The 15,190-nt window shown below is 40.4% G+C and overlaps 1 protein-coding gene across 1 annotated transcript; it reads left to right on the forward strand.

Annotated features, from left to right (window-relative positions):
• Positions 1 to 1,817: 1,817 nt before the first annotated feature.
• lrrc56 (leucine rich repeat containing 56) lies at positions 1,818 to 12,019 on the forward strand. Its single transcript, XM_067589321.1, has 13 exons — positions 1,818 to 1,995; positions 2,201 to 2,378; positions 3,134 to 3,221; positions 3,834 to 3,894; positions 5,313 to 5,409; positions 5,947 to 6,144; positions 8,163 to 8,340; positions 8,428 to 8,649; positions 8,945 to 9,012; positions 9,624 to 9,766; positions 10,056 to 10,270; positions 10,478 to 10,826; positions 11,213 to 12,019. Exons 2-13 carry the CDS (start codon positions 2,214 to 2,216, stop codon positions 11,376 to 11,378), a joined length of 1,950 nt encoding a protein of 649 aa, XP_067445422.1. The 5' UTR covers positions 1,818 to 1,995; positions 2,201 to 2,213; the 3' UTR covers positions 11,379 to 12,019.
• Positions 12,020 to 15,190: the final 3,171 nt, after the last annotated feature.

Below are 15,190 nucleotides of genomic sequence, written 5' to 3' on the forward strand. Positions count from 1 at the left end.
AGCTCTATCAAACATAGATCCGCCCCGGTTACCATCCATGTTACTTATTGCTGCCTTCACGTACTGTCGGAAAACAAATATACAACATCTCACATTTTGTGCCTTACGCTTTTATACTCATTGTTCTCTGTATCACAATGTTGGATGGACTTCCTCGCAGACAAGGAGAAATAACCATCTCATGATATTCATCTAAAAAGCTCTTGCTACCTCACATCTCTCCTCTCATTTAAATCTGGTAACTACAGCACACTATCCAGTAACAAGAGTATCAATGGACATGCGCCTGTCTACCTACAGAAACTGATCATACCACACCAACCTCCACCAGCACCCTCAGATCTGCCAGCAGCTTGCTCCTCCGGGCCCTCAGTACTAAGCTCCGCACTATGGGGGATCGAGCCTTCTGTTCTGCTGCACCAATCTTGTGGAACAGCCTTCCTAACCGTCTGAGGGCAGCACAGACCCTGGTCTCTTTTTTAAAAAAAAAAAAAAAAAAGACCTAAATACCTTTCTGTTCAGGAAAGCTTTTTCACCTTAACTCTTATCACTGTTTTCTTTACACTGTGTGTTCTATGTTATTAATATTGTAGCAATTTGAGTTTCAATATGAATGAAAAGCGCAGTGCAAATTAAATGTGTTATTATTATTATTATTATTATTATTATTATTATTATTATTATTATTATTACTTAATTTAAGATATCCCTCATGTTTGCACTAATGTTGGTAGAACTGGTTCCAGGTACAATGCACTGTTCAAATGACATGAACTGCAAACTGTCCTCAAATCAGAGTCTTTCAATCCTCTCGGAGATTTTAAAGCTTTATTATCTTATGTGTTTTATGACTCTTGTAAATTGTTTTTATTGATTCTTTATTGATTGTGTAGTTGTGTTGTTTGTGTTTGCTGATTGTGTTCTTGTCTTATAAATTTGTTCTTGTTTTCGGGTCTCTCTTGAAAAAGAGATAAATACAGTCAAGTTTCAAGGTATTTAATCGAAAATATATGTATGAATCATTTCACCATAAAAACCCCAACATGTGTAATATTTGTGTAATTGTAGGATTTAAACCCCTCATTACATTAAAACCCCATATTACCAGAAATATTACATAGGATATTGCCTCAGTGTCCTCCGGGCCCTGAGGACCAGATAGCCTACTATAATTATTACTTAGTGTGAGTTATAGATAATTAACCAACATCTGCAGTATGTTTCCATTTTAAATCTTTATTTGACATAAAGCTGTTTTCTTTTTAGTAGGCTACATTGAAAGAAATCATACATGTCTACATGGCTACTGCTTATTTGCGCTTCTTCATTACACCATTGCATCAAATAACTCTGTGCAACTTGGTGTGTCTTTTAAAAGAAAATCTTTAAAACATATGATATTACAGGACAGTATACAAAAGCTCCAGTTTCTACCACATGGATTTAATAGCTCACATCATTAAGGAACATGGGTAGCAAAGAAGAAGGAACATAGGTTTTAACGAGCATTTGAAGGCAGCACTAGACCACTGTAGGTGGGTGACGGTTTTAGTTGTAGGAACAGACATTTCCAAATTCATCTTTCATAACATTGATGAGATAATTAGGGTGAGTGTTATATAATAATATAATATTAATTATCATATTGGTGTTAACCTCAACTGTGTAGTTCCTGAGTGTGCCGCCGGTCAATCAAAGATGCCACGAACACGACAGGGATCTCCATTAAGTTACAAAACATTTTAATTTTAAAATGTATTTATTACGACGTGTAAGGCTTTAGTCTTTGTGTTGTGTTTATTATAGCCTGAAAGCGTTCCCGTCAGCGCTAACTGCTCTAGTGCAAGAACACTACATATCCCAGGGAGCCACGGGTCTCTGAGTGCCGTATCCAGGAAGTCGCCTGTGGTTGTCAAGCAAACTTTTGCTTGTCAAATTGCTCTCAGTCTGAAAAATGTTTGCACTATCTTTTTAGACTGCAGTTTCCTACAACAGGTAAAATATATTTGAAATAAAACAAGTATGTAATGTTTTGTTTGAGGCACATATCGTTAGAATCAACAATTTGTTTAACATTGCAGTAAACGCTAGTTTGTTACCGTGGTATTTGGTTAGCTAGCGTTAAGTTAAATCTTATCTTCGCTTTTCTAGCAAAAGACTGTCGACCTTGTTGTTAAGATATTTGTATCTTCTATTTCAGGTAGTTGTGAAGGATGAGTTGCTATCATGGGTCTGTGCCCCAGGAGGTCCGACCTGGTACAGCACGGGTCCTGGTGACTGAGCTGAGTGGATCAGGCCACATCAACCCAACTCCTGCCATGAAACCCTGTGAGGACTCTGAAACAGAAGTGGAGCTTCACCTTTCTCCAGAGAAGCTGGTCAGTTTGTAGAAGTGCCTAAGGATAGTTAGTTTTCATCCCACTGATACAGCCTGTTCTCCCTTGTCTTTGTATTAATCATGTGGCTAGTCTATATGCATAATTAGCAGGTAATTTAACTATATTATCTGAGATTACTTGTCTTTATTTTGGTATACTTTACAGCACTGGTTGGAGCATTTATGTAGCTTCCTTCCAAGTTATGTGTGAACGGGGGTTGAAGAACAACATTACTCATGTCAACATTATGGCCTGACTGACACTGGATTTGGTTATTTGGGAGTTTAAAAATCCATTAATGATATATCAGCCAATAGTAATGATTTTAAACATAAGCACCTAACATAAACAACAATCATGATACAAGGTGCATGTGCGCTGCTGTCATTACAGAGAGCCAAAAGGCATGCAGCACAAAATATTTCCCATCCATGGTCATCTGCGGTGTTATTTTTGGCAGGCTGTAGCTTTCATAGACACTAAAGAACTTGTCAGCTGAATTAGCTAGTTGGTGTTGCTTGAACACATGTTTCAAGGTGAGTTAGGCACACAGATTCATTACACACCACAGGTCACACCACAGGCTTCACATAATTTGTTACATGAGATTAACAGTTATATGTTTGTTATAAATATTACTGTAAATGACTAAACTATTTTGTTGGATTTGTTGGATAATTGATGAGATCTTGTTCAGTATTAACAGTACAGATAAGCTGGTGTAATCTACTTTAGTTCATTTCTGTCCCTTACAGAAATCAATGTGTGGAACTCCGGACCTCTCTCAGGTGACCTCACTGGAGGTCTGCGTAGACACACAAGAAATCACACTGGGTAACTTTGGTAAGATAAACAGTACATCAAAGCATCAATTTTTAAATCATGGCTTACTATCTCAAAACATATTGCACAGGTGCAAAGTATATTTTCCTATTTATATTTTTTATATCTAGTGTTCCTTATATGGACACACACGCAGAAACTCCTATTCCATATAAATTCAGATTTAAAAGCTGAAAGTCTTACATAAAAACTTTTACACTCTGTGTAGTGATGATGTTTAATAAGTAGGTATAATGACAACATAGACAACCATGAACCGGAACTAGATAAGAGCCAAATAAAAACACTTGCTATGACGCACAAAGTGTATCAGAACAAGATTCCCTGTCAGGTGTGCCAACCTCAGTGCAAGATGACTGAGCCGATAATGATAGATGAACATCTTCATTACGCTTACCTTTGTCCTCAGAAAATCCTAGATTTCACAACAAGTGCAGGCATGACAAAGCATTGTCTATACATGAGGAAGTACTCTTCTTTTTGGCCATTTGAAGTGATGAGGTGATGAGGTGCATTTGGAATTAAACCAGGTGGCCAGGTTAAAACCCAATAAAGTAACCACCCTACTGTGACATGAAATAGAGAGAAATGGCTTATCTGATCATTTTGTAGGTGCCTACTTGCCCAAGCTGGTGCAGCTCAGAATGAACAACAGCATGATCATGTCAGTAAGGTAAGTGCAAAGTTACATAACAGAAATGTCATCTTGTTTTTTTTCTCCCTGGTTTGTCATCTTGAAAAACAACCTGTTCATAGAAGCGCATGTTCGCGTTTGCACACACACACACACACACATGTTTACTTGAGTCACTTTTGGGGTATTACCATAGACTTATATTCATTTCCTGGAGACTTACCCTAACCCCAACCATAACCAGTACTTGCCTAACCCTAACCATTACCCTAACCTTAACCTAGCCCCCCAAATAGGGGACGCAGCTTTTGTCCACAATTGCGCAAGCCATCCCCAATCAACTGGTCTTAAGTCTGGTTTGTGTTCCTGAAAGTGACTTAAGTCATACCCATACACACACAAACACACACACCCAAGACACACTCATATTATGTCAATTACCTCATGAAATATTACAAATCCTGAAACCAAAAGTAATATCCACCCCATTTCATATTTAGTTCATGTTTAGAGACAAAGCAAGTTCAGGTCTTTCCATTACACATGCTTTGCACTGGTCACATGTGTGCAAGAAGGCACTCAGTAGTTAGAGGCCTTTGAAGCTGTAAAAAGACAGCGTTTAGAAGCAGAATAATGGGTCAGAAGTCATTACTACGAAGTTTACCTGATGCAAAAGTGTGATGTGTTTGCAGTGCAGGTGTTGAGCTCTGCTCTGCCTCTGCCAAGGTTTTCCAACTGGGACTTGTAGTAGAATGTTTCGGTACAGAAGGTGCATGTTGCTGCTTGTAAACCAGACACCAACAGATCTGCGGTTCAGTTCAGTCTTGAGGAAGATACATGTAGAGAACAGGTTCACCCACCTGTGTCACAATAGGACACAGAGGGGTTTATGCCGTCTCAGCTTTCAAATTTGTCCATTTGGATAGTCCCAGAAGAAGACAGGAAATGTGCACAGTCTCTCTTGTCCTTTGATTGCAGCTGTGTCATCAAAATTGGATAGAAGAAAAGCAATAAACCTCCAGGATGGGACACACACACCAAACACACACACATGGTAAATTGTCCTTATACTAGGACAGGTGGAGAATTGTTACCCGAGAGACAGCTGAGGGATAAGAGAGTACAAACAGAATGAACTGTCTGCTCCACCCTGAGAGCAGCAGAGCAGAGTCAGCCGGACGTGCACTGCCTCTGATAGCATTTCCTGCTCTGGGCTGTGGGAGCAGAGGGTGTTACAGGGTTGGAGATACACTCATTGAGACTCTGCTGGTGGGGTCAGTGGAGGGGTGTGCTGTAGAGACAAGTGGGAGGCAGAGGAGAGGCCTGCATATTGAGGAAGAAGAAGGAGAATCTAGCGTCAGTGGCTAAGGGGCTGGATAGCCTTTCCCATGATTCATGGTACTGTGTAAGGCCCTTCCCCACCTCAAAATCAAGTTTGTGCTTTTTTGTCTCCTTAGAGACCTGGGAACCACCCTCTCCCACCTGCAGGTGCTGTGGATGTCTCGCTGCTGCCTACAAGACCTAGATGGGATTTCTACTCTCTCCTCTCTCAAGGTAGAGTTTATAGGTTACAGATGGCTCTGTTTGGGGTTGAAAAAATTAAATTAGAAATATTATATGTATATTGATCAAAAGAAAGAAATTCGAGGTGTTCTCATATATACATTTTTCAAATCAATCCTCAAATGTGTAAATGTGTAATTTTCTGCATGTTCCACTGGAGAAAATGTCTACAAAGGTTTATACAATTCTAACAGTAACCCAAGTTATATCCTCTCATAGCACATGCTTTCCCACATCTGATATATAGCTATATGACAGTAATGACATAATAGATGTTCATTAGAGATCAGAGTTCTTATGAGCTTGTTAAGATCGCAGTTGCTATTAGATGGGAGGATACAATATCTGTCTCTCTGATTCACTTTCAGGTAACTGTGTGTGTCTAACATGTTCCCATGCTGTATCCACAGTATTGGTCTATGTTAGACTACATATCTGTTTGTTTAATGAATTTTCAGTAAGCCAGATTTTCTTCTCCTCCATCTCTTCATGTTTGTCTTCCAATCTGTACTACGCTGTATGTTTCAGGAGTTGTACTTGGCCTATAACGGTGTGTCAGACCTGAGCCAGGTTGGCATGCTGGAGAACCTGCAGCTGTTAGATCTGGAGGGAAATGATGTTGACGACCTGGTCCAGGTTCAGTATCTGGGATTGTGTAACAAACTCCAGACCCTCACCTTGGGTGGAAACCCTGTGTGTATGCGCCCAAACCCCACTGCAACCCAGGTAGGTGAATGTTGTGCTTATGTTATTGTTAGCATAAAACTGAATAAAATACATTTATCACCACCTGCGAAAAGCGATGACGCTTGAATGAGGCATCACAGATCAGGTTTCACTCAAAATTTTTTCAGCAGACCTATCTGTCTGTCCTTGTTTGTCCTCTGTGATTCAGCAGGCACAGATATTTGATAAATAAGCATTGTTCCAAAGAGAGTGTAGAGGAATTGGAGACATCAGGGAGAGCCAGAATTAGCTGCAGAAGTCATGTATCTGCCTGCGCTGTACTCGAGACAAACAATTATCTCTAATCAGCAATTGTGTCATCATGCTGGGATGATAATACAAGGTGAACATCTGATGGAGATATGGGTGTGTTTATCTGTTCTCTGTGTGTTCCTTATGCATTTCCCAGATGCTCGTATCCAGATGAACATACTGTGAGCACAACAGCAGAATACACTTCCAATCCTAGATCCACACCACTTAAAGCAACCAATACCAAGTGTTGCAAGAGTCAGAGCCACAGCAACCTGGCAATAGAAATAACAAAACAGAGAACGGTTGGAGCTGAATAAAGCTTGAGCAAGAATCTTGGCAGAGTTGCTGAAAAGGAAGTGTTGTATTCAGTTGATGTTGTAAAAACTAACTTGCAAATGAAACTGGTGGGTCTGATACACGTATCATTTAACAGTGAGTTTTCTGTCCTCTGCTAGCACCCTGTCAGCCCTCATGGCTTTGCCAGATAATGACTAAAATGTAATTAGCGTGTCCTGAGCGTGTCCTGAGTATCTGTGTGATCTCACCGCTCGGTATCTAGCTTCTCAACACATCAGATAGCACAGTGGGAGAACAGGAGACATCAAAATAATCAAACATGCCAGCCAGATAACTGGCACGCTCTTCTGTGGAGACATCATGAGACAGACACAAAGTTTTATTATTACATTAAAGTGCCAATTTTGATTTTAAAACTGGCTAATACATAATTCATTGATTAAATGATGTTAATATCCAGTGCATGCGGCAGCTCTTCAATGACTGCATTTACTTGGTAGAAGCTGCATTTCCACCTTCCGCTGATTTGAGACACAGTGTGCTGTGAGTTTTTGGGCCACTGTGAATGTGTTTATTTACACCCACCAGCAGAGCATTAATTAGGAAACTAGGGCAATGAGGGGAGATGCTGAGCTGAATATGCATTAGGCCTGCGCTTTGTAGTGACTGAGGGGTTCTTGGGTTTGCTCTCTTGCCAATTCTCTTGCCAAACTATCACTCCTCTTGCTCTCCCTCCATCACATACACACACACACGAATGCACACATCCGCTCACTTCCTCTCACCCAGCCCTCATTCTCCTCATCTTTTCTCTTTCATTTCCTCTTTGCCAGCTCTTCACTTTCTTTTCTCATTCACTGCATCTGTGTGGTTTGGTGAAGGGCAGGATTGCCCAGCTCTAATTTGATCGCTCAGTAGCTCAGTGATTTGCTGGACTCACTCTGCTCTTCCTCTCTGTGCGTATAAAAGACCAAACCTCAGTGCAAAGTGCCTATTATGGACTTTAGTAGCACTAGTTATTAACCTGCTTAGCTTTATGTCTTCTGCCTGCTTGTTCATATTTTAAGTTTCAAAGATTAAGGTGTCATTAAGGCGTCATCACCGTCAAGACTAAGTGCAAAAGGAGAGCATGAAGGTTAACTAAAATGTATTATCCTAATGTGATGCTGTTGATTGCCTTGCTAATAAGCTCTTTACACATTAAGTAGTGTTCCACCTTTGCATTAATCATTAAAGCTATAGTACAGTATAGCTATAATGGAATATAATTTAGATTAGAAGTGCATTTATTCCATCTTTTGGAGACAACTGGAGTACCAAGCACATCATTGATTGGATTAGTTGATGTGAAGCGCAGATCTGAGTCTTTTATATCATTATTGTTTGGATATTAACTGATACCACATGTCAAACGTGTCCTCTCCATTTCTCTTTTGCTCTCTCTTTCATTTCCGTCTTCTACCCAGATGACTGACTATAGTTATCGGGCTGCAGTGAGGGAGTTGGTCCCTCAGCTGCGTTACCTAGACGATGTAAGGGTGGAGGATGATGGGCTGGTCTGCAGCACCAACATGGGAGAAGACTGGGCCATTCTGCGAAACTCCATCCGAGACTGCAACTCCTCTCAGGCTGCTACTGAAGAAGGTGTGTGTATGTTGTTTTGAGTGTGTCAATGTGGACCAGTTAATTACAGCTGTGTATTTCATGGGCCACTAACTTTTGTCTTGGTAGGGGAGACAGCAGACGGTGCATGTCCTTATAGCAGACCCAGTTCTGCCAGGCGCCCTGCTTCTAGCATCTGGCCCCTCTCATCATCGGGCTCCAGACCCCTCACTGGATCAAGACCTATGTCAGCGACCAGGCCTGGAGTTCTCTCCCCCTCTGGATCCAGACCTGGCTCTGCAGAGTCAGACTTAGCAGCAATGGAAGCAGACACCAGCATCCTGACGCATGGTTAGGCACTCCAGTGGCTGTTCTTCACACTGATGTTTCCACAGTGAGATCTTCTACATCCAGCCCCAATGTCTTAGCTTCTTCAGTGTTATGAACTTGTCACTGTTGCTGCTTTCGTTCTTAGTTTCGTAGTTAGTTGTAATGCCAGTTCCTTTTTTTCTGATTAGTATCACCCTCCTGGGCAGAAAAACATTCTGAACTGCAATATTTACTCAACAGTGCCACCAAGTGGACTTTCTTGTGTCATGAAACTTAGACTCACTGAAATCCTTCTCTCTAATGTTGATTTTTGTAGGAGCTGGCAAGATCCTGTTCTGTGGAAATCCTGTCAAGGGTATTCGAGCAAGGCGTGAAAAGTTGAGGGTAGGTGGTGTTTGTTTGAAGAAACAAAATTTCTTCAATTAAGTGAAAGAACATTTTGTTCTAAAACAAAACGGAAAAACAGGTCTCTGCTTATCAGTTATCAAATTAATCCACGTCAATCTATAATTTCTTGCATGCGGTTTCCCTTACAGAACAGCATTTAGTGTCGCCTGAAAGGAACAACAAGCTTTATGGGATTTGACAGGCCATTATGGCTGTCTGGCACCACCAGCTCATCTCTTTAATGCCATGTCAGTATAAACAGAGGGAGCTAATTATTAGCGGGAGGACAGAAACCTGAGAGGACAGGCATGTTGGTGGGAGAACACAGGGGATGGAGATGTGTGAAGGGTGCAGCAGTGTCAGTGGGACTTGACAGATGGGACTCTCACTTCCAATGCCATGTGATCTGTCATACTAGCATATACACGCCTCTGCTGTCTTCCTCTTACCTCTTCTGTACAGTCTGCCCCTCTTGTGATTGCGCTCCCTCTCTGTCTGACCACTACCCACCTATCCATCCATAATTGATAGGGCTCTATTCTTCTGTTATGTTTCCTTGCTTCCTCTCCTGTGCCTCTTACTCATTCTCCCTCATTTCTGTCTCACAGACGGCACCCACAAGGTCTACTTTCACCCCCTGTGACCTGCCCATCCATGTGCCAGAACACACATATGACCTTGAGGAGCCTAATGTGAAAGAGCGCAGTGATTTGTTTGCTGAGCTTAGAGCTTGGAGGGAGCAGCACAGCAGGTACTAACTATGTACACACCTCTCTCTCCTTTTCTTAAGCTGGATGCTAAATTGGTATTTTAACCTGTCTGCGTACAATCTGCTACAAGGATTATAACTGAACTACTATTAACTAGTGATGGGGCTGGGGAAGAAAAGTACTGTATACCTGTCAAGGATTGGACCTTTAACTGTGCGAAAAAGCATCTCTTAACAACCAATTATGACTTAGAAGTCTTCTTGTGTGTGTCCGGCTTTAACTGTCAACCTGGCTTCCTCTGCACAAATGTTTACCTACATTGTTTTCCAGGCGCCTCCAGGAAATAAAGAGAGAAAGATTACCACAAGTACTGGCTATTCAGCATAGTGATGAGGAAGAGGAAGAGAATGAGGAAGATGGTTATGAAGAGGAAGGTTTTGGTGGTATGAGGAATGACAGTAGTGATGAAGAAAACAGTGAGGAGAAGCACAATGACAAGCTAGATACTGCCTCACCAGATTCATCTTTCCGGTCTTTTTCACCAGGTGAATACTTACTGAATTAACATTTTGCTTATAAAATGAATAAAAAACATTAGCAAATTACTAAATCTAATGATAATGTGTCAATCTAAGTTGAAAATAAAGACATAAAGTGTAATGCCTTATGGGAAATACAGATTTGCTGAAATTAGGAACTTATTTTAAATATAACTAATGTCTTCAGATTGATGATTTTGTTTTTGTTTTCAGACCTGCTTAACAGAGAAGCCTCATCCCCTGATGTGTCTCGACTGTCCCTGTCTCCAGACACCACGCTGTCCCCTTCTCCCCCTCTCAGTGCCACAGCAGCTTCTAGTCATCGGAAGCTACCTGGAATCCGTGCACGTAGACTTCGACTCAGCCAGGCCTGTTCAGAACGCTTGCCTCATTCTAGCAGTGTAGGGCGCCCCCCTGGGACCTATACGAGTACAGCAGACACAGACCTGAACTTCAAGAGCATCCAGCAGGTGACCAGGACCAAAGTGCCTCTACTACCATCGCCTGCACACATACCTCGCCCACCTGCAACCATGGAGGGTGGAGGGCACATGGATTCATGGTATGGCATTAATAAATGTTACTTTTATATACCATTGTATATGTATTTTTACAGTTAAAACATATTAGATTTAATTCTGTTTTTGCTATTTAAGGCTCCCTTATAACATATGTTTTCTTAGAATTGAGGATCTTAATTTGAAAATGCAATGCTTTTCAGAACATAACCAAATTATTTGATATGAACTTGGAACTGAACTGGAGAAATCAATACTATTTTATAAAGTCAGTGTTTACAAAATGTGACAAATGGAGGAAATAATCATTTATAGTTTAATTTTTCAGTTATTTGTGCCTGAATAGCTGGTAATTAGCCGTGTGTAACAGTTTGAGGTGACCTCAACATTTATGCAAAGTCATTCTAAAGAAAGGCTCCCTGTCTTTCAGTGTGGAGATGGACGTACTCAGTGTAAAGAACGGCAACAAGCATCAGATGTCCAAACTCCTGGACAGACCAGTGATTACTCGCCCTCACACGGCCAGGGCAGTTCTACAGAAACATCACCAGCACCCCATATTTCAACCCTGCAGAGAGAGTTCACACCTAGACTGACACCAGAACGGGCTCATGTTGGGCTGGCTGACCAGTGATCAGTAGTGTGACTATATTATACCCTTAGAAAAAGAGTGGTAGCATGGAAGCCATTGAGGGGATCATTCCCACACCACTCTGAGGTCTGTTGAGATTACTTTTGGTTTACCATAAACTGTTCTCTCTCTTAAAAAGAAGATCCAGATGATACTGAAGTCTTTCTCGGTATTGTTGAGGCTTGGATTCATACGCAGAACTGCCAAAACATACTATGACACCCAGTGGACTCATTGTGTCTTAACATGAGTAACAGTGTAACTGATGCAAAATCACTATACTGACATACACCTTTTAATATTAATAAGTTGCTTGTTTTCTGTTGGATGTTTTAGCTGGATGGAAATTAAAGGATGGTGTAATTAATACCTCATATTTGTATTCCTCAGGTTGAAATATTGAATTATTATAACTCAAATGCTACCTTGTGTTTACACAATTAAAAAAGCTGAATTTTTTATGAAAGCTGGGCTGGATAGTAAATAGTATGAAACAGTAAGGTTTACCCAAGGTTTCCTGCTGGTGACTGTCCTGATATTCATTGTGTAATAATCTGACTTTGCCATTAGAGGGCACTATCTGTAAACATTGACTCAAAAACTGAATCCATCACTTCAAACAATCTTTTAAACCCACCACCTTGAAAGTCAAGACTCATTCCTTTTCTTGCCTGTTTGGACACATCCAAGGCAGCATTTACATCAAAGTGAGTGTGATTTACAATATAAATATATAAAGCATACAAGCTTTGGCCTTGCACACTGCTACAGGAGAAAGAGTTTCATACTGCCACACAGCATGGGTAATGGACTGAAACAAATCAAATCCATCTAGCGTTTATATGTTCTAACTGTGACATATCCTATTGTTTTCTGAGAGCATTGGGGAATTACTCATCCATTGCAGTTTAAAGGACAACATCAGATTGATTTTTCTGTCCTAAGACACTTGCAGTGTCTGGGTGGCTGAGGACCAGAGAGAGCCACATCTAATACCTAAGTACTTCTTAAGGGTATATAGTCTTGAGACTAGTGGTCTGTTTTGAACACTGATTTTAACATGGATTTTAACCTAACATTTCCAAACTTGCCCAGTCTTTTTGCATGAATACCTGAGCACACACGCACAGACACACATGAGAAAGCACTTCCCATTTTCCTGTCATTCATGCTTCAGTTCTGTCAACAGAACCATGATGTAAATAATGGCTGTGATTAAACCTTGAGAGAACTGAATGATACTCTTCACCACAGTTTTGTATTAAGACATATACACATGGGAGACACAGGAATGTTTGGTGTGCGTGAACATGTGCGTAGCCGCTCAATCATGAGACAGCTCTTATGTAACATGTTAATGCATTTCTTATCTTCAGTTTCCACTGAGTCCTTCCATCATGTAACTGCACCTACTTTGATCATCTTCTCACACAGCTGGTTCATTTGTGGGATTGCTTGACTCTCTCGCTCCCTGTCAGGTGTTTTCAGACACACTCCCATCTCACTGGTACTATTACATCTGAAGACACAGATGGAGGAGAATGGAATGAAAGTAGGGGTCTTTTATGGTGGGAAAATGGGATAGTGTCCACATAGTCTCTCTGAATAGTCTTGTAATTTCTGTGAAAGGGATCATTCTCACAGCTGGTCAGGACCGGGGACCTAATCTGGCCTGTGAGAAGCTTTCCTCCTCTCTCCAGTCATTACCAGATGCCGTGACAAACCAAGAGGGCCTGCTTTCTATCTATGCCTTTCAGACAGTAAATATTGTGAGAACAGCTGAAATTCTAAAAAAAACAAACTCCAATAAGTCTGATATGTAGTGAAACAACATTTTCAGTACAGTAATGATTTTTCAGTAATGATTTTGAGTTAGGAAATACATTATTTTAGGAAGCTTGCCTCTACAGTCTTTCATCCAATAAAACATTGCTGTGGAAAAGCCAGGGCCCGTAGAGATGGTCTTTTTTAAACCAAAAATCAAATTAAAAAGACAATTATAGCCCTGCAGTGCTTCTGCTTCATAAATTTGCTTTGTAAAACCTGTTCCCTAGAGTTGATTATAAAAAAAGATGCTATAAAGGCGAATATAACAGATAACAGAGTATAAAAGAACGACATGAATCCCTTTCACACACATACAAGGGTTAAGAAAATGCATACATCTCTGACTCGCTGAAGTAGAGAAAACTTTGTCAACACATGCTGTAAACCTAAGTAGAAATAGCAGGTGTGCTTGATATGATCAGATATGATCAAAGAATTGTCCAAAAGATTTCATATAATTATCTTCCTGCAGGCAATAGTACTAGGCGCTCAGACTGTAGGTGCATTCAACAACATGAATGTAGATAAATTACAAGGAGACACTTTATGACAAGCCACACACCAACATTTTCTGTTATGGAAAGAGAATGCATATTTTTGTTTTATCGCCGTAGGAAACCTCCGTGTTTTGACTTGAGACGGGTCACTTTTCCTATCACGCGGAAGCTGGAAATACCTACAATATGAGTTCAGGCAAGCCCAGGAGGAGCTGTTTGTATAGTACTGTATGCAAGACCACAAGATCCTGCTGGAAGAACATTCCATTCACTGCAAGATATTTAGACTGCATAACTCATTTTCCTTTGACACTTTGACAACCAAATGCAGACATGTTGTCCATAATGGTATACAGAGGGTATAAAATTACTCACAAACAGTCCATTTTTAAACATAGGAGCCAATAGAGTTCTTAACTAAAACCACTATACAACTGAATGAACTTTTGTGTTTTTGTGATTTTTAAAAAATACAAAACAACCACTGCACATTGTATGGAGAGATTATATCAGCAAGATAAATAGTAGGGAGTAATTATATCAGCAATGATATGTTAAGATAGCCCTCTGACTCATAGTTATGCTAAGCTGAATGGATACACCAGAGCTAATACTTCATTTTCCACTCATCCTGTTTCAAGGTCATGTGTTCAGTAACTATGTGAAGCAAGAGGCACTAGGGATTACCTGTTGTCAGAGAGGAAGAGAAGAAATGTTGTGGGACTGGGATAGAAACCTGTTTTCTGGCCTACTAATATTGCATGCATCAATTTTACAGTATCTTGGCAAGCTTATGAGGGCTTAACAGTGTGCTTAATAATCTATTCCAAAAGAACAAAGCAAATAGCAGCTGTTGTAGTTTTCTGCTCAGTGATTCTTTTTCAGATGTGTCTTCTCCAGAATGTCTCATGGTAGAGCAGTAAATGTAATTTATGTGATGAACACAAACTTTAGTTTTTGCACACGTTGGTAAAGCTACGTGCCACTACATAAACATGATTCAATAGTTTAGGGAATGTTTGGCCCAGAAAGATAAAAGTGAAACATTTGAGGCAGTATTAATTAAGAATAATTTACTTAAATGTATCTGGGCAAAGCATCTCAATAGTGCTATAGCGCAATAGGCTACACTTTATTATTGAAATGTTTTGGCCAACAAATCTCATCAGTCAACACATGGATGTTTTCTCTTGCTTTTGAATAGCCAACAGTTTAAACCTTTATCAAAGACAGTTTCACGTGATGAAAAGATTATTACAGAAGCAGAAACAACCTTCCACCTCCAACACTTGAACCTCATCACTGAGCTGAAACACATGCTCTGACATGTTATACATTCTGAAGAGAACATTTCATGCATCAGTGCAACATTTTGCCAGAAATAAATACCTCTGGTATCTGAGAATGATGTCTCAGTGTTAGATAATATCTGTTTAAGTCTGGAGAGTGCAAG

The sequence above is a fragment of the Thunnus thynnus genome, chromosome 5, assembly GCF_963924715.1.
Source record: "Thunnus thynnus chromosome 5, fThuThy2.1, whole genome shotgun sequence".
Lineage (NCBI taxonomy): Eukaryota > Metazoa > Chordata > Actinopteri > Scombriformes > Scombridae > Thunnus > Thunnus thynnus.

What these genes read in the sequence shown, in the direction of transcription:
- lrrc56 (XM_067589321.1), top strand. Translation starts at nt 2,214, where the DNA reads ATGAGTTGCTATCATGGGTCTGTGCCCCAGGAGGTCCGACCTGGTACA. An exon ending in CTACTCTCTCCTCTCTCAAG is followed by an intron (nt 5,410 to 5,946) that starts GTAGAGTTTATA and finishes TGTATGTTTCAG; the next exon opens with GAGTTGTACTTGGCCTATAA. An exon ending in CAAGGCGTGAAAAGTTGAGG is followed by an intron (nt 9,013 to 9,623) that starts GTAGGTGGTGTT and finishes TCTGTCTCACAG; the next exon opens with ACGGCACCCACAAGGTCTAC.